The sequence below is a fragment of the Aspergillus pseudotamarii genome (genome assembly GCF_009193445.1).
Source record: "Aspergillus pseudotamarii strain CBS 117625 unplaced genomic scaffold BDV38scaffold_2, whole genome shotgun sequence".
Classification (NCBI taxonomy): Eukaryota; Fungi; Ascomycota; class Eurotiomycetes; order Eurotiales; family Aspergillaceae; genus Aspergillus; species Aspergillus pseudotamarii.
The window spans coordinates 512,541-534,981 of record NW_022475016.1 but is presented as its reverse complement, the minus strand read 5'-3'; the positions used below and the strand labels follow the sequence as shown (position 1 = coordinate 534,981).

The window sequence follows — 22,441 nt, the reverse complement described above, 5'->3', positions numbered from 1 at the left end:
CCTTAACATAGGCTAGTGATGCCTCAGCCCTGAAGACATGCTCAGTAGTATCCAGTAGCGTCTGGACCCTGCCCAAGAGATTCCAGGCTTCCACAATTGCCGGAGGGCCGGTTAGTTGAAGCTGTACCGCTTTCTAACGTCTAATTATCGAATTCGAAGTCTCATGATGCCTTGTGGGACTGGTGGCGGAAAGCGCTGGTGGCATTTGCACACAAATGATGCCCCTTGAGCTTGGTTAAAGTTATTATCACTCATAATGAAGGATGAGGGGCTATAAAAGGAACTTCATGGCCCGGTACAAAATCGAACAAGACAACAACAGCATTGCCGGGAAATCAAGCCAATTGCTGATAGGACTAAAATGCCGGTTGTTATTGCTCGCTCACTGCAGAAGGATGCCATCGCCTCAGCGTGGTCTGGCTCCTCAACAACTTCAGACGTTGAAAAGGACCCCGTCACCTTGACCATTAAGCCTACCGCAGCCTCTGATCATTCAACGCTTGGCGATACCTCTGACGACCGCCGCTTTTGGTTTCAGCGGTCGAAAAGCTATGACCCAAATGCCATCGCAACCCAGCCATCAGTGTTCGATGATCCTGAACTTCTCTCAGAATATAGACCCCGACCAGAATGGGAGAACGTCCACCGCTTTGACCCATCAGCAAGATGGACCTGGGGTGAAGAGAATGTAAGTTGAATTCCAGTTCCGTATGGAAAAGTATAGGTGTAGCCTGACCCTCTTGCAGAAAGCTGTCAGAAGGCTCGACATGCGAATCATGCTACTGGCATGCATGATGATGACAGCATTGGAGCTTGATCGCTCGAATATCCGTATGTGCCTGACCCGTTACATATAGGATTGGCATCACCTAAAGAACTGTATCCACCCAGAGCAAGCCAACGCCGATAATTTCCTATCTGATCTTGGATTATCTAGGAATGGTTAGCATACTCCAGCTCCCAGATGCGGTTTACTCATACAGACTGATTGATTTAACTGTTTCAGACTATAACCTCGGAAATACCATATTCAAGCTATTCTATCTCTTAAGCGAGATTCCTGCCCAGCTTATCGGTAAATGTATTGGTGTCGATCGGTGGATCCCCATACAAATGACCTCGTGGTCGTTGGTGGCTCTCTGTCAGTTCTGGCTGCGCGATAGGACCTCATTCCTTGTTTGTCGGGCCTTGATTGGAATATTCTCAGGAGGGTTTACGCCCACTGTAGGTGACTCTGGCTGCTGGTGTATTTCTTAGATTCTCACTTACAGATGCAGATGATCCTATATCTCTCTTACTTCTATAAGCACCACGAGCTTTCTATCCGTTTAGGGTTCTGGTACTCTGCGCAGGCAGTAGCAGACGTTCTAGCAGGGCTTCTAGCGTATGGTATACTGCACCTACGCGGCCATGCTGGCCAAGCTGGTTGGCGCTGGCTTTTCTTAATCGAGGTTAGTCCGTTCTCCTTTTGGGAAATGCTGCATGAAATTGACTGATCTGTAGGGCTCCTTCACTTTACTTCTCGCCATTCTGTCTTTTCTTTTCCTACCACCGTCTGTAACTCAGACGGCGAGCTGGGCACGGGGCAAGAAGGGCTGGTTTACGGAGCGGTAATTTGCCCTGTGTTTCGACCTCGCGCCTGTACAAGGACGACACTAACTGTATGTGGCTGATAGGGAAGAAGTAATTCTGGTCAATCGGATTGTTCGCGAGGACCCAAGCAAGGGCTCTATGGGAAACAACGAACCCTTAACAGCCAAACTTGTGTGGCAGAGTTTCAAAGATTACGATCTGTGGCCACTCTACATGATTGGTCTTATATTCTTGGTGCCATACAGTAAGTATATCGCTCTCTATAGCACTTGTGCGTTTGTCATACAGTATGGAACCCAACTAACTTTAATTGTCTGACCAGCAACGATTTCCCAATACTTTACGCTATTAATGACTGATTTTGGGTTCGGGGAGTTTAATGTCATCCTGCTCGCCATTCCATGCAGTGTAAGTGGGCCAAACAGTATGCCACTATAGAGCTACCTGGCAATCCGCTGACCAATGGGCAGGTCATAGGGATTGTAACTAGAATCATTCTTACCTACGCCTCTGAGATCTTCGGGTCCCTTGCATGGATGGGAGCTGTGGCCCAAGCCTGGACCCTCCCAATGCTTATCTATATGAATGTAGTCGATTTCAGTCAGACCAAGAGATGGGTTGCGTGGACGGTCCTCACCTTGATTCTTTCGCTCCCTAGTCGTATGTTCGATAGCTTCACCCAAAACCGTTTCTATCAGATCAAGACTAACGGCTATGTGTTCTTAGCCCATGCACTCCAAGCGGGATGGAACTCTCGCAACTCCAATAGCGTGCGGTCCCGGGCACTATCAGCGGCTATGTATAATATGTGCGTGCAGCTATCCGGGATAATCGCGTCGAATGTGTACCAAGATTGTGAGTGTGACGAGTCCGAAGCCATTCACCAGGATATGGCGCTCGAATTCCTTGGCTAATTAGGCAACCATTCCAGGGGATGCTCCTCGCTATGTGCAGGGCAACCGAGTGCTTCTCGCTCTGGCCTGTACCAACATCGCTGTGTACGCCGCGACCAAGGCCTACTATATACTGCGTAACCGTCACCGAGATCGGAAGTGGACGAGGATGACGGAGGAGCAGAGAATTGACTACATCGCGACCACGAAGGATACAGGGAATAAGCGATTAGATTTTCGGTTTGCGCATTAACTAGTTAGTTAGACAAGACGAAGACATGACTAATAGGAAACGTAATAGATGCTTGGCCTTGGAGACTAGAATGAATAAATTGTATGCATGCTTCATCGTTTTATGTATGCAGCGTCAGTTCACCGATTCGGGCCATTGAGGCAGATTAGTCAAACCCGCCAAGACTCCTGACCAAATATAGAAAGTGATCAGGCGTCCCACCCGGAAATCACGTGTGGCTTCTCCGCCACGACCCCAAGGGGTTTAGCGGGCAACCCCGTTTCTGGAATCCTCAAATCATTCGCTGCGGACGGCCACAGGCTCACGTACTACTCCGTACTCCGACTACATTTGAGTTGACCTTCAACTTGTCCTGTCCTTTTGAATTCCCTTAAACTCGAAGTTTCCCTCCGCCTCCCCTTACATGGTGTCATTCCGCCTCCTGCGCCATTAGTACCACAACTAAGAACCTTTCTTTTCCCGCTTTTTTCCCTCCTCTTCCGTCATTCGAATTACCATATAGAAACCCAGTGCGAAGACTTGGCGCAAACGTGGCCGCAGCAAGCAACAATCCCCTGGCGGTTTTGTTATTTATGAGCTGCAGGTCCCCGAACAAAATCTCCTAATCTACTCTTCCTCGAGAAAGTGGTAGATGCCGATTCCGATCCTTATGCTTTGATTACTGTCCAACTCTCTCGTTTTTGTATAAGTTCTATGGAGGAGACTGCGTCCGCCTCGGCATTCCCCTCGTTACTCTATCCGTCGACATAAAGCAACGCCGACCTCCGATTTGATTGAACAACCCCCTTACCTTTGTCTTTTCCGGTTGGATCTCCTGCGCACAGGATCCAGTGGTTGAGTGAAGGTTTTTACTCTTTTTCCTATTTCCTTTGTATTGCGGAAGATTGAGACATGGTGGCTTCAGATAGTTCGCACCTGTTGGGGCAGGAGGAGGTCAGGGACACCGAGCCGGTTCTCGACGCCCCCGATTCCGATGAGGAAATGACCACGAATCGACCCCCCATGCACCGGTCCGTTACGGACGGCCAGTCGCAACAACCGCTACTAAAAGATGAGCACCGGCGATTATCCAATGCCAGCTTCGGTAATGGTGCTGCTTCGGAAGGCAGGCCTATGCTGCATCACCATACACGAAGGCCGACGGTCAGGAGTAGTGGTACGGAACATAACGCAGAGCAGGATACTCGGCGAAAATACATCATTGCATCCGGTTTTCTCTTATTGAGTTTGGCGAGTTTCGTGATACAGACCGAGACTGCGGTATATATCGCGGGTGAACTGGGCTGGGATAAGCCCTACTGCATGCTGTAGGTTTCGCTGTTCAGATCTCCAATCTTCATTGTTTCCACACATTTATTGTTCAGTGGCTGACGTCTGCATAACTGACTCGCAGTTACCTTACACACGGGTCGTGGTCCCTTCTCTGGCCAGTCCAACTCCTTATTCTTCGGTTGCAGAAGAGGAAACTCTCCTGGGACGCATTCTGGCGACGTCATGTCTTCCTCCTCCGGACGACCGCACAGATGGTCGAGTCTCAAGATATGCACGTAGCCTCCCGCCGTTCCCCGATTCCATACATGCTCAAGACCACAGCATTCGTGACAATGTCCCTCACCGTTGCAGGCGGCTCATGGTACCTGGCTGTCAATATGACGACAGCGAGCGACTTGACCGCCATCTACAATTGCTCCGCCTTCTTTGCCTATGCATTCTCCATCCCACTCCTCAAAGACAAACTTCGCTTCGATAAGGTATTTGCCGTAATTGTGGCCATTGTGGGCGTTCTCGTGGTGGCATATGGAGATAGAGACGAAGACAAGCATGCGGATGGCACCCCGGGTAAAGGAGAAGGTCAAGTAAGCAATAGGCTTTTGGGCAATCTTATCATCGGTATCGGTAGTATACTCTACGGCCTGTACGAGGTACTTTATAAGAAGTACGCCTGCCCCCCGGAAGGCACCAGTCCCGGACGCAGCATGATCTTCGCAAATACATTCGGCAGTCTGATCGGATGCTTCACTCTATTCGTGCTCTGGATCCCCCTACCTGTCCTCCACATCTTAGGCTGGGAAACCTTCCGTTGGCCCACCGGAGAAACCGCCTGGATGCTCCTCATCTCCGTCTGTGCCAATGCCAGTAAGTCCACATATATAATGAAACCCATCACCCGTCCTAGTAAACCCCCCCAAGTAAATCCAAAACCAACCCAAACCACAAAGAGAATACCAAGAAACAATTACATACAAAAACGAAAAGAAAAACTAACCATGCATTTAATCCACCTAAACAGCCTTCTCGGGATCCTTCCTAGTCCTCATCTCCCTGACCTCCCCGGTTCTCTCCTCCGTCGCCTCTCTCCTCACCATCTTCCTTGTCGCCATCGTCGACTGGCTCCGAACAGGCCAACCCCTCTCCACATCCTCCATCATCGGCGGCGTCCTTATCATCGCAGCTTTCTTCCTTTTAAGCTGGAGTACCTACCGCGAAATGAACGAGGAGACGAAGAAGTGTCTCGAAAACGAACAAGTCGAATCTGACAGCGACGACTAGATTTCGTCCATGTCTCGTTAACCGGATATATCCGGCTATGTCTTGTTCGTTGACTGTTGTTTCGATTTTTCTTCTTCCTTTCTTACTTCCTTTATATGTTTATTGCCATTCGTTGGATGCGTCATATTATAGAATTGGTTACTACCTTTTCCTTTATTTGTTACATGGCGGAGTTGATTAGAGTGTTCGAGGTTTCGCCTACCTTTTTGCTTTGTCAATGTACATTTTTACTTCCATTCTTTGTCTTGTACTTTTGTTTCCTTTCTTGTTTTTACTGGGATAAAGTGCTGTGTTCGGGGTATAGGAGTAGGGGAGTTTTGAAACTTCTCTCCCTTACGGGGGGTGCAAACCATGCAATATACATACTACTTCAATAAGTATACATTCGACGATTAGGGTCGGGGGCGTCAATGCAAAGGCTCGGCAGACTCGATCAAGTTAGTCTGGTTTCTCTATACTAGGTACAAGAACAGGAAATGTAGGGCGCAGTGCACGCTGTCCTTAGATCCCTATATGACATGAACATCAAGGGCGATCTCCCAGAGATAAGAGGATGCTGTACATGGGCAGTAAGGAAGGTGTTTGAATAGAGTAGGAAAAAAGGGGGAAAAGAGGTGAACAACGGTTTTACGTTTATCTGGGTCCAAGCTTGTCCAAGGCACGAGCACCCTGCTCTTGCCATTCTTGCTTGGTGACCCACATATCCTCCTTGTCGGCGATCTGAGAGATAGTTAGATGATCTGAGCTTAAATTGTATATAAGCATGAATAAGGTCCAGGCACTTACCAGATTAGCGAGGACAGCACCGCCCAGGAAGACCATGTGCCTCCGTCTTGGCGGATCCTCAATCCGCACCTTGAATTTCTGGACTAGAGTTAGCGTATATCTCCTGTAAAACATGTTATTAAACATACGTTCAGCCTCTCCGGGTCTCCGTGCAGTACACGTGTGAGCCACAACTGCTTAAGCTCCTTCTCCAGTCGTGATGGCAGACCAGGGTACATGCTGCTTCCTCCACTTAGCACGATAGCCTTGTACAAGCTAGAGCGAACATCCACATCGGCGCCCTGAATGGTGTTGAAGAGCATTTCGGCGATACCGGGCTGGTCCACGTCCACAAGGTGCGGCTGGAAGAGACACTCGGGGGCCTCAAAACGCTCACTTCCTACACGAATGACACGACCGTCGGGGAGAGTATAGGACTCGACAAGAACGGTTGTGTCCTCTGAGAGCTTCTTGTCCAACTCTAAATCATAAGAAACGTAGCAAAGTTTCTCCTTAATCTGGCGCACTGTCTCGAAGTCGGCCGTACGGTTCAGGGCATAACCGCGGCGAAGGAGGAGGGCGATCATGTTACGGGTGACATCACGACCCGCGACATCCAATCGACGGATATGGTGGTTAAGGACGGTAGATTCGTATACCGGGATAATATGCGTAACACCATCACCGGAGTCGACGACCACACCGCTGCTAAGACCTAGTAGACCACATAAGCTGCTTGCGCTGCCGCGTAAAGGGGAATCCTAGCACATACCCTGGGCGTATAGTGCAAGCACAGCTTGGATAGCGACGTATACACCACCGAAGTTATAGCCTTCCAGCATGACCTCGGCCATCTTCTCGCGGTTCTTTAAGGGGTTCATAGGGGGTTCGGTAAGGAGGATTTTGCGACCGGTGGGATCAATGCCCAGCTTCTCATAAAAGGTAAAGTTCCATAGGTGTTGCATATCATCCCAGTTCTTCACTATTCCATTTTCCATCTATCCATTGGGCACAGATCAGCAATTTGGGGGCGTACAATCAGAAAGTGACAATGAGCCGCGGGGAGGAGACGTACAGGATAGCTGATCTGAAGCATTGATCTAGCAGCGGCAGCTTCATCTCCGCACATGATATCCTTCACAACAATGTCGCCGGCCTGTTCCTCAGTTCGCAGTATGGGCCGCCCCACTATTGAGGGGAACTGGTGCTCGGGGAAGTTCTAATAGATGGCAACAAAGTAAACAAAGAGCTCTTTGAATATTGTAAAGACCGTGCAAGTGGAAGACATACCTGCGCAGCATATCCGACCTTGAGGAAACCGGTTCCTCCGTCGAGCACTAGATGTACGGGTTAGTTGACGGGACGGGAGCAGCAGGCAGTAGCTGTCAGGAGCGGAGGATGAAGCTTACCAATGGGCATGTCCGCCATGGTGTTGAATCCGAATCACAATAATAAATGCTTAAACAATTCCAGAGTAACAAACAAATGCGATTATAGGTATGTAGTCCCGGGGTGGGGAGAAAACTGGGGGGGAAGTAATAGAGATATGAGGGGAAGGGGAAAGAGCAACGTTATTGGGAATGCGTGGCTGATGGACTGGCGGTGCACGTCAAGTCAGTCGTCACTGCTGCCCGTTCGTGGAATGCCTGGATGCCTGAACGCCCGATATATTAAATCAGATCTGGGAACTGTTACTCCGTACTCCTCGTCCTTTGTTCCGAGACATACTAAAGCCACTATCAATCACAATAAATAGACTGAGAATAACGATCTGTTCCGCATGACTGATTTAGCAAAATGTTTTCTTCTTGGTTGTGTACTTGAGGGCCAGATTGGGGGTCAACATCCACCACTAGCCCCTTGCCACAATCCTCAAACGAATGATAGGATGGAGGCTGAAACTTCATGTATGAACGCTCAACATAGTATACCGCGGATGTCTATAATTATGACCAGTCAATGAAAACCATTCTCACGGTAAATGACTAGACTACCCTGTCGCAGTTGTCCGCCCGGTATCGGGACCGCCCGGTTATCGATTATCGTTAAGAACACCCCTACTCTAGCTCATAACCTCTCATATCCTGCTCTACAACTTCAACTTACCCCCTGTAGCTGTGTATTTGATCACACATATCCTTGACTCTAGAGTCTATTGTATCGTCAAACATGACTCGTATCGGTTGGGTATGTTCAACCCGACAGCCCAACAACAACAACAACAACAACAACAACATTACTGACCTATACAAAATAGTATGGCCTAGGCTCCATGGGCCTAGCCATGGCCACCAATCTCCAAAGACACTTAGCAACCAAAAATGCCATGAATCTAATCTACTCGAACCGGACAATGGCACGCGGGGACCCCCTCAAAACCCTAGGTGCTACGCCAGAGACCAGCTTCGCCAAACTAGTCGGTCAATGCGGGATCATCTTCACCATGGTGCGTACAATCCCCTTTTCCTCCCAAAACATTCACATTCCCTAGAGCTAACACAAAAAAAAAGGTCTCCAATGACTCAGTCCTCCAACAATTAATTACATCCGCCATTGGATCGGGGTACTCTCTCCGCGACAAGATCTTCGTGGACTGCTCGACCGTCCACCCCGAAACGGTGGGTCTAACTGTCTCTAAGCTGAGAGAACAGCAAGCGTCTTTCCTAGCGGCACCTGTGTTCGGTGGCAATCCGATCGCGGTGGATGGAAAGCTCGTCTTTGCCATTGCCGGGCCGAAGAAGGCCTCGGAGGTGGTCAAGCCGTTAATTCAAGATGTTATGGGTCGCAAGGTTATTGATTGTGGTGAGGATGCGACTAAGTCTTCGCTTTTGAAAATTGCTGGGTATGAGCTACCTTTTACTTCTTTTTTTCACGCGGTAAGGGAGCAATGCTGATGAATACCAGTAATATCGTCACTGTTAATATGATGGAAGCCGTCGGAGAAGCCCAGGTTTTCGCCGAGCGTACTGGATTAGGCACTGGTCCGATGGAAGAGCTCATCGGCGAAGCTTTTGGCGCTGTGGCTGGTGGATATTCGAAGAGGTGGTGTACCTTGGAATCCTTATTGATGTTTGTACATCGCTGACCTGTTACAGATTGACAACTGGTGCGTATGCGCCGCCGCTGGAATCTCGGCCTGGATTTGGTGTGTCTCTTGCTATTAAGGATGCGAACCATGCATTTGCCATGGCTAAGGAGCATAATGTTGAGCTTCCCGGTCTGAAGGTTGCGCATGAGAACATGGTTGCTGCGAGGGAGTATGCTGGTGAATGTCTGGACAGCAGCTCAATGTATGGCGTTCTGCGACAGAAGGCGGGAATGACTTTCTGGAATGAAAAGAGTCGGAAGGAGTGAAGTTGAAATTGGCCATAAGAGGGATGGACTCATTAATGAGTTGGACAATAGATTAATTGCTGAGCGTGGATAAACGCAGAATATAGTTCTCTGGTTTTTATTACTACGATGTAATGGACGGCAGACAAGGCGGTATCAAATAAAACACAGTTGCATTTGGATTTGACTATCTAAATGTTTGAAATCTAACTGCTGCCACAACAACCTCTAGTCTATGATACCAGCTCTAGATCTACGTTCGGTGTTTCCGACAAATCAGGAGAATTCTAAGCCCGATCTTTCAGAACATCAAGCGGCTGAGGCGATCGTGTTCAGAAGTTCTATTGCTACGATGCTATATCCCGAATGTCAGTATGTTTACCGTCTCTCCATACACTGTATAGCCAGCATGACTCGGACAACTTATCCCGCTTTTCAGGCAGTTATAGTGCAAGTATCCGAGTGACATGGCAACATGGTAAAGTAGTCAAGGGTTAGAGACGAAAACAAACGAACCCCCCCCCCCCCCAAAACACCAAACGAAGGACGAGAGACAAGGAGATGCCTAGAGAATGTATAGAAGATGCTCTCAAATATGTATCACCCGCCTGAGCCTTTTTAGGCCACAATTGGTCAAAAATATATTTAACAGAATTCCACCCGATTATCTATCTATACGGTGGCTGCCCAGCGAAGATCAACCCGTGGTGAAGATACGGCTATGGCTGGTTCTTAATTCTGGCTGTCTCCGCTAAGGACGGATACGCTTCCGCAAATGCTGAGCCGAGACTCCAATTGTTGAGGTTACGTAGATGCCTTTCGAAGACGGGGTTGATGATCAGGTCATCGTTATCCCCCGTCGACAAAAGACAATCAGTTTCCTCATATGGCCAGTTGACTGACAGTGTACGCGTAAAGGGTATAAACCAATTGTCAAAAGGGTAGTCCTGGTGTGCCATCACTACGCGATCGCGCATCCGCGGCCATGGCAGGTAGTCAATCCAGGCGGGGTGTGGTGTTAAAAGCTGTGATGGGCGCGGAGTCAGCCATTCCGGTACCCGATCATAATTTTCAGGCGTTGGATAGATCTGCCACCGCATAAGAAGGAACATGACATATAAGACAGCGACTTGCTCCGGAAGGGAAGAAATATCCGGAAAGGTGCGCAGGATATCAGTGAACACCTTTGATAACGGATGTGAGTAAGCGCCTCTTTCTGGATTGAGCAGGGAGGAGACACTGGGATAAGGGGGCCCCACTAGTTTTTGCTGGGGGACCCCTGAAGCTGCTTCGCGCTGTCGATGGTGGAGAAAGTCCAACAGGATGGCATCCAGCGTGCAGGTTGGTGCAATGTTTCGGATTGGCGTCATATAGGCGGGTAGAGATTGCTCCGCCATGGAGCCGTGGATCGGCGATGGGTAGGCTGGAGGAGCGTTCATTGGGGGAGTTCGGAAGTTCCCCGGCGAGCGGCGGAAGCCCTCCACTTTCGGAACTTGTTGGGATGCATCAAGTAGAAAGTTAAAGGCCATCCTTTCATCGCTCCCAAAATCTAATCCATGCGTTAGATTATGCCGCTGATAGTCGAACGCAATGCGAAATGAAGCTGACGGCCCATTTGTGGAGCTTTCGCGCCGGATGGTGCCTAACAAAGGCGCCGAGTGTGTGGATGAGGGAGTTTCAATCCTCGCGGAAGCCTCAGAATAGGAATGGTCGACATTGTTTGGCTTGGTGTCGCTAAAGTAACTGGTTTTTGAAAACGGTGGTGCTGTAGACAAAGGGGGGCCCGAATGCGTGCCCGAGGGAGCAGCTGCAGAGGCGGGAGGATCTGGAGGCGCCTATTTAGCTCTAAAGATCCCTGAGATAATGGTGGGTAGTTTGACTGCACCAATGGCCAGACTTACTAGCACTAGACGCTTCGTGCTTTCCAACTAAAGGCCGAATGACATCCATGATCGCCTTCAACCCCTGTTTGATGTCGCGGTTCTCGGCTTGAATGGCTTCATTTTGCTTCAGCGCCGCCTGAAGATCCAAAAATGGCTTCTGAGAAGACAGCTCGCGGACGCGGTGTTCCAGCGAATCGATATGAGCTTTGGTTCTCTCGCGAATTGCCCGTTGGGCCTGTCGGTCGTTGGCTCGTTTCTTCGCCAGCTGCTCGGGAGTGAGATTGGCTACACCTCTTGCGGAACTACTATTCAACTTGCGTTTCCGCCCCGCCGGCCCGCCATTGTCTGGCGCCGGTGTTTCTGCATCTGCATCTGCGTGCGTCGACGCGGATGGCGTAGGAGAATCCTCCAGTTTCACATAATCTGTGTCTAAATTGACCGGGTCGGTCGCGACTGGAGTCTCCCGGGTTCCCGAGGAAGAAGAGTCGAGGGCCGAGGAAGGGGCCACATCATTCAGAGGAGGCAGGCGATTAGCCATGACCTCCTTCTCAAGTGGTTATCGAAACGTAACGGCCATTCAAGACGGCCGGGAAATTTAGAGAGGGAGTTTCCAGGATAATACCTGGATCAGCAAGAGCTCAAAAAGGTTCAGCATCGATGTCGTAAAACGAAAAGAAATGATTGTGGTGTGGCCGTGTGAGAGAAGAACGATACTTTTTCAGCCGACGACGTTTCGGCATGACTACGAGTCTGGAACAAGTGGAGTCCCGCTGAACTCTATCGTTAGAACCCTTGTCAATGTCACCTCAAAAATGCCGGGAGGATTCTCAAGACAAATTAATTGTCGTAATTGATTTGATCTCTCCCGCTGAAGAGTACCGGCAGTGGCGCTGCCGATCGATCGGGGGCAATAAACGAACTTCAGTGAGAAAACAAGGGCAACAAACAGACGAGCGGTTATGTATGTTAGGTATGTATAAAACCAAGGGGTGGGAACATTCACATGACAATTCGCCAGTTTTGCCTCCTTTATTTTACAATACCAAACGTATTAAATTGTATATGGCAGGGTCCTTAGCATTCCAATCCTGAAGCCAAAAGCTCGAACGGTCACTCCCAAACCCCGGTAACGCATCACAGACAATGCCCAATCTAGTAATATATCATGATGCCCCAAGACGTAGTCCGACGTAATACTAGGCAAATGATCGTATAGAGAATGCCAAATATGAGAGATATACAGCACCGTAGATAAGACAAGCAAGCATACAAGAGCCCCTTTATACAGCAAAAAGCAGGAAAGCATCGAAGCGACAGCACCTCCACGTAAAACTCATCGGGAAAATCGTGTAAGACATAAAAGCAAGAAAAGGTTGGGATTGGATAATTTATTGGAGCATGTGACCCATCTTCGAGATCTGTTGTGTTTGCCACGTTAGCATTCCTCACATCGGAGTCATTGGAGGGAAAACCGACCTTTGTCCGCAAGTAACCCTCGACTTCAGAGCTCGTAATTCCCATCTTTCCGCCTGTTCGCCAGGCCAAGGGAACCATCGGTACTCTTTCCTTCACAACAACTTCCCGGTTCGGTCCCTCGACCGCTCGGATCTTGTCAGGGTTGTTTGTAAGGAGGCGGATTCCATGTGGGTTGGAATCGACACCTAGGCCAAGATCCGCCAGCATCGCTGTGGCAAGGCCATAGCTTCTGGCATCTGCAGGATGTCGAAGGAGTAAATTGGCTTCAACGGTATCTGATCCAAGGTCTTGAAGATTATACGCTTTAAGCTTTTCTCCTAGGCCGATCCCGCGGCCTTCCTGGCGGAGGTAAATGATCACGCCTCCAGATGCATTCGAAGGTACAGATAATTCTTGCTGGGACGCCACCTCATTCAAAGTTTCCATCGGGAGAGACATCAAGCGTGCCGCCTCGTCGAGCTGTTCACCACAATCACAGCGTGCGGACCATGCCGTTTCGCCGGTGTAACATTCCGAATGGATTCTAACCAGCGGTGCTTGGTTTGTGTTACTCTGCGCTAACTCTGGTGTCTGTGATGAAACAGGGGCACCTGGGGTGCTCCGCTCTTGTCCACTAGAAGTGCTCTCGGTATTTGTGGAACTATCATACCAACTGCTCACTCGGCCGGGACGGAGGGTACCGATGTATGCCCCACGGATCATTCGGTCCATTTCCGTCTCCCCCGGACGGACTGCATCCAAACTTCGGGATCGAATACTGTTTCCGAATACAATTGCTAAATGCTCTTTGTTGTCTAAGTCATTGTGGTAGAGGTGAAGGAACATCTCAGCTCCATTGGTGGTTGGGATTCGTGCGCGAACAATACACTCAACATTTGGAAGGCAGGAGAGGAGCTTAGGGGGTTTAGTGTGCGTGGGTTGTTGAGTCTGCTGAAGTAGTTGCGCTTGGTTTATCGTGCCACCTGGTGTCGCTGGAGGTGTGAAGGAAGGGGAGAGAAGAGAAGCGGGCACTGCGGGGGTAATATCGCCTCGGGTGTGCTCTGTGGCGTCAGTTTGATTTGCAGCATCACCACGGAGCTCGCCTATTCTGTTGTTCAATGACGTTGGAGCCACGGAGGTTGAGTCCAGAGGTATATCATCGACAGCTTGATGAGAAGAAGAGGCCTGCGCCGTGAATGTCGGCGAGGCATGAGATGGTAAGTTCGACATGGCACAAAGGAGTAATGCGATTGCGAAATCAGGTTAAGAATAAGGGTGAGTAAGCGACCATATACATATGACGGGGACGAAATTAATGGATAACAAAGCACGGTCAATGGTTAGTCAGACGTTAGGACAAACGCATGCTCAGAAGATCGGACATTTGTACGGAGTATGATAACTTTCCCATGCATGTATCTCCCTCGGATCCGCGGGAATGACACAGCACTGGGCGGCGCATTGGGGCGGGGGCTGCAGCATGTGGCTGACTCAGGATTTCCATTAGTCAGGCCTTACGGGTAGCATTAGTCAGGTGCCCGTCCAGGCTCTCGCATCCAATGAACTACCAATCACTCAGCTGATGACAGAAAATCCCCCCATTTTGTCTCAAAATTTTCTCTACTCAAAAGTCTCCTTTTCCCAAAAAATTTCCAATTGTCCATTAATTCCATTGTTCCCCGATTTCAATGACTGCGGAACCTTTCCATCCCACACCTCGCCGATAATCCAATTGACGATCGCACTTTATCGCAGAAATCCCATTCTTATCGCGGTTGAAAATCGACCAAACTTTATCGGTAGAATGCTCTATTCACTTCCATCTACACCGTACACTGTAACTATACACTTATTAATTACCTAACAAATTGTCATCTCCGGGTGATTTTACTTTGAAATTTAGAAATCCCGCCTTAAGATCGGCGTCCTATTGGAACATGATACCCCCATTGACTTATTTCGCAATAGAATCTGAATTATGATCTACTTGGCGTTGCCGACCCTAGATGGATCAAGCTTTTTGCTGGCCATTGTAAGGGAATCGATGCATGGAATGCTTGAGCTTAGCAAGTTGCAAATTAGTCAGTTTGGTCAAGACTATCTATTCCTTGGTAGTACTATACTATTCAAAGTTGGCCAACTCAACTATCAATAGGGAGGACGCTTCTATTCCATTCCAGACTCTTTCCTTGAAATTGTATCAATTTGGTTCAAAGGGTATCATCATAATCACCAAATACTCAGGATTCGAATATGCAGTATTTGTTGTCGTGTTCGCTCTTCATCGTCTTTATTTTTTATTTATTTATTTTTTTTTTCATGTAGCCTTTGGCATTTCTCTGCTTCCTTTACTTTCCGGGGATGTCAAGGACAAACCTACGGTCCACTTCCATCTCCTTGTCATCTTCTTCGCCTTCAAACTTGAGACGGTAGGTGTCTTTTCTGGACCCCATCACCTCTGCCCGGTAAAAAGTCGTAGTATCCGGGTATCTTGCCAGAACTTGTTTTCCTACTGAAAAACTTGGTAATGTCGAGCCAACTTGCGGGATTGGGATTAAAGACGCAGCGGTGGTTTTGTAAACCGCTCCCTGTTCGCCATTTTCATTCGGCTCAGGATCCTGTACATCATACCTTAAACGGGGTATCGGTCAGTTCAGAGGTAAGGACGCCCGGGGTCGTCATGCCATACCGCTTCTTATGTCCATCTCCAGAAATCCCTTTGATGATGCACTGGATCCCCTCACCTTCGACCCCTTGCTTGTTCTTGTTGTGTTTGAAGACTACTTCGGCTCCAACCACCAAGTGTCCATTGCGCTCGGCGAGTGTACCCTTGGTGCCTTCCGTGCCTTCCTCCACTTTAACGTGAACATCTCGACTGTCACGGCTGTCACGAGCCTGGTTGCTGGACACACTGGAGCCACGCTGGATGCCCCCCTTAATACGACCAGCTTTGTCCGGTAGGGAGGCACCTGAAGGCCCCGGCGAGTCAGTAGCTGACCCATCCACGTCATTTCTCTTTTTACGAGATTTCCCAAGAGCAGCCGCACGGTTAAGTGGCGCCTCTGCCTCAGATGCCTGACGAAGTGCGGTCAGAAGGCCCAAGTTCTTGATCACATCACTCGGTTCATCTTGAAGAATGGCTCTCTCATCTTCACAAAGCTTGAGCATTTGCCGATATAGACTATCCAGCTGGTTATGCTCATGTAGACTCGGCTCTGTGGACGACAATTAGCATGTGCTAGCTACTGAATATGATCTAGCAAGCCCACAGCGTAATAAACTGGCAAACAGGGTAATGAATTGAGACGGTTTATGCAGCTATGATCCTTGATAGCATGGCATCACCTGAGCGCCAAGGGGCCGGATCATGAAAGCGGAGACCCAGATATACTCTTTTCCCGAGGTATTCGATGTAGAAACAAAAACAGAGATGAGAGGGGAGATACTTACTCCCACCATCCTTGCCAATCTTCTCATTCAACGCAGATATCTGCTCGGCTAATGACTTCTGCTTATCGTTCTTCTCCTTTGCCTTTCGTAGATCCTGGAGGATCTTGTTCCACATATCAGTTTCCTCATTGGCCGCGAGACCATTGTCCCTAGGCAGCGGAGGGCCCCTAGGACGATTCCGTGACATCTTGGATGGAGGTGTGCTGGGAGGTGCAACAGCAACTGGGCGCTGTTGCGGACTTTTACTGTTTCCGGATGAGGTTGCAAGCTCCCCGGTTCTAGCTTTCTCAATGGTCAAGGCCTCCCAGGAAAAAGCGGAGATAATGTCTTTGCGACGCGCGCTTCGCGTGCCACGAGCCGCACCGTGGCGGAGATCGTGCGGGCGACTAAAGGAGCTCAGAGGTGAGCTTGGAGTCTCTTCAGTAGGATACTCGCCTGGTTCGAGCTGGAGCGGAGACGATAATGGTTCCCCGACCTGGCGGCTATCGCTGGCGGAGTTCCCATCGCGGTTAAGCGGTAAGCGCTTTGCTGGCCAATGCACGCCGTCATTGGTGCTCCCCATTTTAGTCACGGGAACGCTTCCGGTCATCCTAATCAGGTATAGTAATTACTAGTAGGATTATGGATGGAGGGGCAGAACTGGAAGGGAAAGTGGGTTGACTTCTTGGAAAGACGGGACTTGGAGAGGGAAGGAGAAAGTTTTAAAGCAAGAGAAAAGACTCAACTTTTCTCCTCTTCTTTTTCTTCTTCTTCTTCTTTCTCTTTCAAACACCTTTGAGTGAATCATCAGACCCTTTGGGGTGCTCTTGCCTAATCTCGTCTCCTGTGTTTACTTCTTGACCCTCTGGCATTCACTCAATCCTTCCTGTTACGTCACGCTCTACAAAATGCAGGTGCCTTTGCTTCGACTCCAGTGTGGTATGATTTCTTTGGAATTTGGCCTGTCTATGCCCTCCTTTTCATGAATACTAATCACAGCGCACACGTACAGGTGTCAACAGTTATGACTGGGGTACATAGAACCCTACGAACATCCTGAATCTATAAGTTGCTGAGTATTACCTTAGGCAAGATTGGTCAGGAGTCGGCAGCTGCCCGCTATGCAGCTACAACAGCTGCGCCAGACTTCTCCATAGAATCGGAGAAACCCTATGCAGAGGTCAATTCTAGACTACTTACCGATCACACGCAATCGCTAACTTCCATCTATAGTTATGGATGGGCACGCACCCTTCACTCCCTTCGAAAGACGTCGAGACTCAGCGAACCCTCCTCGATATGGTCCAGGACAACCAAGCTTTGCTATCCAAGGAGGTTAGCGAAAAATACGGTGGAAAATTGCCATTCCTCTTCAAGGTGCTTTCTGTCAACAAAGCCCTCAGTATTCAAGCGCACCCGAACAAGAAGCTTGCAGAGAAGCTCCATGCCAGAGATCCTCGCAACTACCCTGGTACATAATAGAGCTCACGCATAACGATGGCTAATTGTACTCCGGGTTTACTAACGTGGTCTTGGCAGATGACAACCACAAGCCCGAGATGACCATCGCAATCACCCCGTTCGAAGGACTTTGCGGTTTCCGCCCCTTAGCGGAGATTTCCCATTTCCTCAATGCCGTGGCGCCCCTCCGTCAGTTGATTGGAACGGATATAGTCGACCAATTCCTGGGCGCAGTTAAAGGCTCCGAGGGTTCGGAGGATCCCACTGTCATGCAGAAAAACAAGGATGCATTGAGGACCGTGTTCACGGCGCTGATGAACTCATCGTCCGAGAACATCGAGACAGCTACAAAGGAGCTCACGGCTGCGGCCCAAAACTCCCCGGAAACATTTGGCACCTCTGCGAACACCCCAGAGACAAACCCCAGTAACCCAGCGGAATTGGCTGCTGTCATCACACGTCTCAACGGGCAGTTCCCCAACGATATTGGCCTGTTTGTGTTCTTCTTCCTCAACTTCGTCAAGCTTGCGCCGGGAGAGGCCATGTTTTTGAAGGCGGACGACATTCATGCCTACGTGTCCGGCGACATTATCGAATGCATGGCGTCTTCCGACAACGTCGTGCGAGCTGGCTTCACCCCCAAGTTCAAGGATGTGGAGACTCTGACCGACATGCTGACATACTCCTATGCTCCAATTGAGGAACAGAAGCTAGAACCCAAGGAATACCCGTACGTAATTCTGAATGCGTCCGCATACTCAAGCGCCTCCTCGTCCATGCTCTATGACCCCCCAATTGAGGAATTTAGTGTGGTGAAGACCGATCTCAAGCGAACTGGCGCCAAGGCTACTTTCGACGCGTTGGGAGGACCTAGCATCCTAATCTGCACCGGAGGCACCGGAAAGATCACCGTCGGCCATAAGACAGAGGAAGTGAAGGAGGGCTATGTCTTCTTTGTCGGTGCCGATGCCGAGTGTATCATTGAGAACACTGGTTCTGGAGGTGAGGAGGAAAGGGTGTTGACGACCTTCAAGGCATTCTGTGATCTAACCGGTAAGGAAGACATGGTGAACGGCCACTAAACTATTTACTTAACAGCAACGAATGGATGTAAAATTAATTACAGCAATATGACTTATAATACTTTCCCTCTTGCCATGAACCAAAACAAAGAAACAGATCTGTAGCTCAGTCGGCCCGCAACAGCCGAGGTAAGCTGATCAACATCACATACCCTTTTCAAGATCTACTTCCAGCTGCGGGGAATTCAGGCCATCCATCCATCCATAGCTTAATCTTTCAGCTCCGGCATTTCACTCACCTCTCGATTCCCTTTCCTTCTCCACACCCATTCAATTCTTTTCTCTTTCCCTTAACACCCCCCTTCACGTATCAAGCTCCACACCTCCTACCAAAATGACCTCCACCTCAATCTCCCTGTGGGAGAGAGTAGACCTCATGCATGCTCAATTAACCGTTTTGGGCACAGCTCTCTATACTGCCGTCACAGGTATCTTCCGAGGCCAAAGCGGCGCATCAGGATACGGGCTCCACGTCGGCAACGCAGCGTTGAGAAAACTGTGCAATAGACTGAGCGCAGAACAGTTCCAGTACATAATCCCCTACCCCTGGAAAATCATACCTCGATCGGGACTAACAAGCTAAAAAAAAAAAAAAAAAGATACATGAATGGCCCCACAAGGTCCGTCTACGAGACAGCCCTACAGAAAAAGGGACTCCAACCCGAGACAGTCCCTCTCAACCATGGTGCACAAGGCCACTGGATCGGAAACAAGAATGCCAAAAATGTGGTCATTTATTACCATGGTATATTACATTTACTATCTTTCGTACCCTTGTATTGTAACACAACAGCATGTCTAAGCTATGCTATGCTACCCCCAGAAGAAATCGGTATATGAAAGGGAAGTAGTAGTACACTGCTAATGCACCCAAACAGGCGGCGGATTCGCCGTGCCCTGCGCAGCGGGCCATATTTCCTTCTACGGCGACTTGGTCAACACCTTCAACGCAGAAGGCCACGACGTAGCCTTCTTCATCATAACGTACAGCCTCACCCCGCACGCCGTCTACCCAACTCAGCTCCGGCAGGCTGTGGAAGCCCTCCGCTACATCCTCACCGAGACAAACCGTGACCCGGCCAGCGTGGTTGTCGCCGGCGACTCCGCAGGTGGAAACCTAGCCCTAGCCGTCCTCCTGCATCTGTCACACCCGCATCCAGATATCGAGCCTCTGTGCGACGTAGCGCCCTTGGCGGGGTTGTTTGCCTTCGCACCGTGGGTGAGTTTCGTCTATGAGGGCACCTCCATGCAGGAGAATCAGTATAAGGATATGATTGGGCGGGAGATTTTGGACCGGTGGTCGCGCATGTATTTGGGCGCGGATGGGAAGAAGGGCGATGCGTGGAGTGAGCCTAATCGGGCACCGATTGAATGGTGGAGGAACGCGAAGGTGAAGGATGTCTTGATTTTGGCAGGGAGGGATGAGATCTTGTTCGATCCGATTGATGCCTTTGTGAAGAAGTTCCAGGTAAACATTCTTTTTTTCCTTTGTTTTTCCGGGTGGCATTTTCTCGGTTCGTGGGGATAGGGGATCTTGATTGCTAACGGGGTCGGGATTCGGGTTAGTCGGTTGTACCGAACACGACATATCTGGTAGGGCATGGGGAGACTCATGTTGCACCGGTTTACAGCGCTGGTTTTATTGGAAAGGAGACCCAGCAGGGGAACGGATTGAAGGAGTGGTTGCGGTCTCGTCTCTAGGGCGTTAGCTGAGCAGCCATCATCCTGGTATCTATATACATTTGAATATCTAGCCTCGTAGATCTGCGAGTCAGAAGCGGGAGGGAAACACTCAGAGCGCATGCACTACACCAAACATGTTTGAGTATTAATGTCTATCATGAAATCAGATTTCCACAACTGGGACGATAGCAAATGGAATAAAGGCAATCGCCGATAATACCTGGCACAATAAAATAGCTACGCCGTCGTATAAATCATCAAAGTAACAAAACACCGGATCGCACAAGGCGCATGAAGAAGAAAGTGAAAATCGAGTATGGGAGAGAGAAAAATAGGGTGGGGAGAGGCAAAGGGGGATCTAAGAGGACACTCTCGGCGCATACTTCGCGGCAGCGGTATCGAAGAACGCACTCTTCTCTTGAATATCAGCCAACAGGGCATGCGACGACTGCGCGTTCTGTAGACGTCTGTGACCAAAGATATTTCCGTTAGCTAGATTCAAGACATCGCAGCAAAAGCCCAAAGAGCAATGTGATACGTACGACTCCAGCTCCTCAGTCGGCTTGCCGACCAACACATTCAGCACGATGCTGTTGGCAATGAGCTCCGCATCCTCGGGATACTTCTCAAGAGCTGCCGTCAATGCAGCTTCAGCTTCTGGCAACCGGCCGAGGTGGATTTCAGCCACGGCCTGGCCAACAATGGAGAGCGGGGCAGATGTACTGGGGCCAGCGGCGAGTTCTTCATAGACGTAGAAAGCAGACTGGTACTTTTCGCCGCCCTAGAGATAGATAGAACCAACCCGTTAGCTACCATCTCTTGAAAGAAACAATACCAAAGTAATGTGAATACATACAACTCTCAAACCAACCCACGACTCGGCCAAATTAACAAGCAGGGAATCTTGAGCCCAGCGCTTGGCAGTCTGCACCTCCTTCAAGGCGAGATCGGAGCGATTCTGCTGTAGATGGATCTGAACGGTTAATGCAACACTATCATATCCCAAAAAGCCATGAAATTAGCATTCTCCTCCAACCAGAGACTAAAGCGACATCAAACATACGCTTCCAGATTGCCTTGGTGCTTCGCCAACAAAGCGAGAGCCTCCTCGCTCAATCCCTGCGCCTGCAGCACCGTTCCACCTAGGACCTGTACAGTACCATTATCGGGGTAGTTCTCCGCCAGATCTTGTGCAAGCTTCAGGGCAGACTCGCTGTCGCCGGCCGTTTGCTGCGCCAATGCCTTCGCTGCCGCAAGGTCGGGGGTGTCTTCGCCGTCAACGTCCGCGAGAACCTGGTCAGTCTGTCCCAAGGCAATTTTAGCGCGAAGCTGTAGAACGCGAGCAGGAAGGTGGTTTTCAGAGGATAGGGCCGATGTGTCGAAGTCGACCACCTCCTGGTACTGGCCTTGGTGAAAGGCATTGTGAATGTTGATAAGTTCTGTGGGGAGAGGAGTATGAGTTGGAAGGCACTTTACTCATTTTTAGGGTGTACAATCGCGAAACACTTACCACCTTCTGCCGAGAATGGATCCATGGCGTAGTATAATTGCAAAAAGAATTGCCACTTGTATTTATTTACTGTGTGTCGTATACAGCGTATGGTTGATGGAACGGAAGGCGGAGGCCGAAAGTCGTCACGTTGCCTTTCCGAGGGCGGTGACGGTATCAGTCAATCAACTTATCATTTACCGCAGCCCAGCATTCGCCCTACTAGTACATACTACGGAGTAAATGCCTCACATGATAAATATCTAACCCTTCGGGCAATAAGAAGGCCTGCCTTACAAGGGAAAAGAAAAAGACTGGAAAATGTAATACCTGCACATAGGCCCGGAATAAAATGAGCGTTCCAGCGCACGTTTAATATTAAAACAAGAATATGAAACGTAAAAATAGACATGACCTCGCCTCATGTCGGAGATTCATCTAGAACCCTCAGATCAATGGAACAGGATTGAGCAAGTACATCGCTCCATCAAAAGTGTTGACTTTAATCCACGCTCTCATACATGTAATCCCTCCCAATTGTGACCAATGATGCAACCATTCCCTGCGGACTC

The 22,441-nt window shown here is 49.4% G+C and overlaps 10 protein-coding genes across 10 annotated transcripts; 5 read left to right on the top strand and 5 right to left on the bottom strand.

Moving 5' to 3' along the window:
- Positions 1-198: 198 nt before the first annotated feature.
- On the top strand, positions 199-2,739 carry BDV38DRAFT_291996 (putative MFS transporter; the record flags this gene model as incomplete). The annotated part of the gene is made up of 10 exons (XM_032061895.1): positions 199-688; positions 747-831; positions 1,007-1,180; positions 1,258-1,451; positions 1,504-1,610; positions 1,677-1,837; positions 1,916-1,999; positions 2,032-2,253; positions 2,320-2,448; positions 2,525-2,739. Exons 1-10 carry the CDS (start codon positions 362-364, stop codon positions 2,737-2,739), a joined length of 1,698 nt encoding a protein of 565 aa, XP_031919360.1. The 5' UTR covers positions 199-361.
- Positions 2,740-3,391: 652 nt separating this feature from the next.
- Positions 3,392-5,518, top strand: BDV38DRAFT_65238 (DMT family transporter). The gene is made up of 3 exons (XM_032063702.1): positions 3,392-4,046; positions 4,133-4,875; positions 5,030-5,518. Exons 1-3 carry the CDS (start codon positions 3,631-3,633, stop codon positions 5,287-5,289), a joined length of 1,419 nt encoding a protein of 472 aa, XP_031919359.1. The 5' UTR covers positions 3,392-3,630; the 3' UTR covers positions 5,290-5,518.
- A 404-nt stretch (positions 5,519-5,922) lies between these two features.
- BDV38DRAFT_267262 (actin-related protein 2) lies at positions 5,923-7,482 on the bottom strand (the record flags this gene model as incomplete). Its single annotated transcript, XM_032056558.1, has 7 exons — positions 5,923-6,009; positions 6,076-6,153; positions 6,204-6,769; positions 6,827-7,052; positions 7,130-7,273; positions 7,345-7,391; positions 7,464-7,482. The coding sequence occupies 7 exons, from the start codon at positions 7,480-7,482 to the stop codon at positions 5,923-5,925; spliced, it is 1,167 nt and encodes a 388-aa protein (XP_031919358.1).
- Positions 7,483-7,814: 332 nt separating this feature from the next.
- BDV38DRAFT_233298 (NAD(P)-dependent oxidoreductase) lies at positions 7,815-9,915 on the top strand. Its single transcript, XM_032053117.1, has 5 exons — positions 7,815-8,241; positions 8,312-8,500; positions 8,565-8,896; positions 8,959-9,096; positions 9,150-9,915. Exons 1-5 carry the CDS (start codon positions 8,224-8,226, stop codon positions 9,406-9,408), a joined length of 936 nt encoding a protein of 311 aa, XP_031919357.1. The 5' UTR covers positions 7,815-8,223; the 3' UTR covers positions 9,409-9,915.
- Positions 9,766-11,938, bottom strand: BDV38DRAFT_65025 (bZIP transcription factor). The gene is made up of 2 exons (XM_032063701.1): positions 11,289-11,938; positions 9,766-11,212 (listed from the first exon to the last, which is right to left on the bottom strand). The coding sequence occupies exons 1-2, from the start codon at positions 11,806-11,808 to the stop codon at positions 10,107-10,109; spliced, it is 1,626 nt and encodes a 541-aa protein (XP_031919356.1). The 5' UTR covers positions 11,809-11,938; the 3' UTR covers positions 9,766-10,106.
- A 572-nt stretch (positions 11,939-12,510) lies between these two features.
- On the bottom strand, positions 12,511-14,131 carry BDV38DRAFT_65023 (GTP cyclohydrolase II). The gene is made up of 2 exons (XM_032063700.1): positions 12,747-14,131; positions 12,511-12,688 (listed from the first exon to the last, which is right to left on the bottom strand). The coding sequence occupies exons 1-2, from the start codon at positions 13,953-13,955 to the stop codon at positions 12,659-12,661; spliced, it is 1,239 nt and encodes a 412-aa protein (XP_031919355.1). The 5' UTR covers positions 13,956-14,131; the 3' UTR covers positions 12,511-12,658.
- A 942-nt stretch (positions 14,132-15,073) lies between these two features.
- On the bottom strand, positions 15,074-16,737 carry BDV38DRAFT_277317 (SAGA-associated factor 29 family protein; the record flags this gene model as incomplete). The annotated part of the gene is made up of 3 exons (XM_032058457.1): positions 15,074-15,356; positions 15,415-15,940; positions 16,176-16,737. The coding sequence occupies 3 exons, from the start codon at positions 16,735-16,737 to the stop codon at positions 15,074-15,076; spliced, it is 1,371 nt and encodes a 456-aa protein (XP_031919354.1).
- Positions 16,738-16,827: 90 nt separating this feature from the next.
- pmi1 (mannose-6-phosphate isomerase pmi1) lies at positions 16,828-18,864 on the top strand. Its single transcript, XM_032063697.1, has 5 exons — positions 16,828-17,093; positions 17,167-17,187; positions 17,243-17,334; positions 17,388-17,625; positions 17,694-18,864. Exons 1-5 carry the CDS (start codon positions 17,063-17,065, stop codon positions 18,695-18,697), a joined length of 1,386 nt encoding a protein of 461 aa, XP_031919353.1. The 5' UTR covers positions 16,828-17,062; the 3' UTR covers positions 18,698-18,864.
- Positions 18,865-20,508, top strand: BDV38DRAFT_64975 (putative 6-hexanolactone hydrolase). Its single transcript, XM_032063698.1, has 4 exons — positions 18,865-19,225; positions 19,297-19,442; positions 19,576-20,165; positions 20,264-20,508. Exons 1-4 carry the CDS (start codon positions 19,032-19,034, stop codon positions 20,396-20,398), a joined length of 1,065 nt encoding a protein of 354 aa, XP_031919352.1. The 5' UTR covers positions 18,865-19,031; the 3' UTR covers positions 20,399-20,508.
- A 111-nt stretch (positions 20,509-20,619) lies between these two features.
- Positions 20,620-22,166, bottom strand: BDV38DRAFT_64996 (putative Coatomer subunit epsilon). Its single transcript, XM_032063699.1, has 5 exons — positions 21,891-22,166; positions 21,444-21,819; positions 21,237-21,372; positions 20,923-21,161; positions 20,620-20,847 (listed from the first exon to the last, which is right to left on the bottom strand). Exons 1-5 carry the CDS (start codon positions 21,913-21,915, stop codon positions 20,739-20,741), a joined length of 885 nt encoding a protein of 294 aa, XP_031919351.1. The 5' UTR covers positions 21,916-22,166; the 3' UTR covers positions 20,620-20,738.
- Positions 22,167-22,441: the final 275 nt, after the last annotated feature.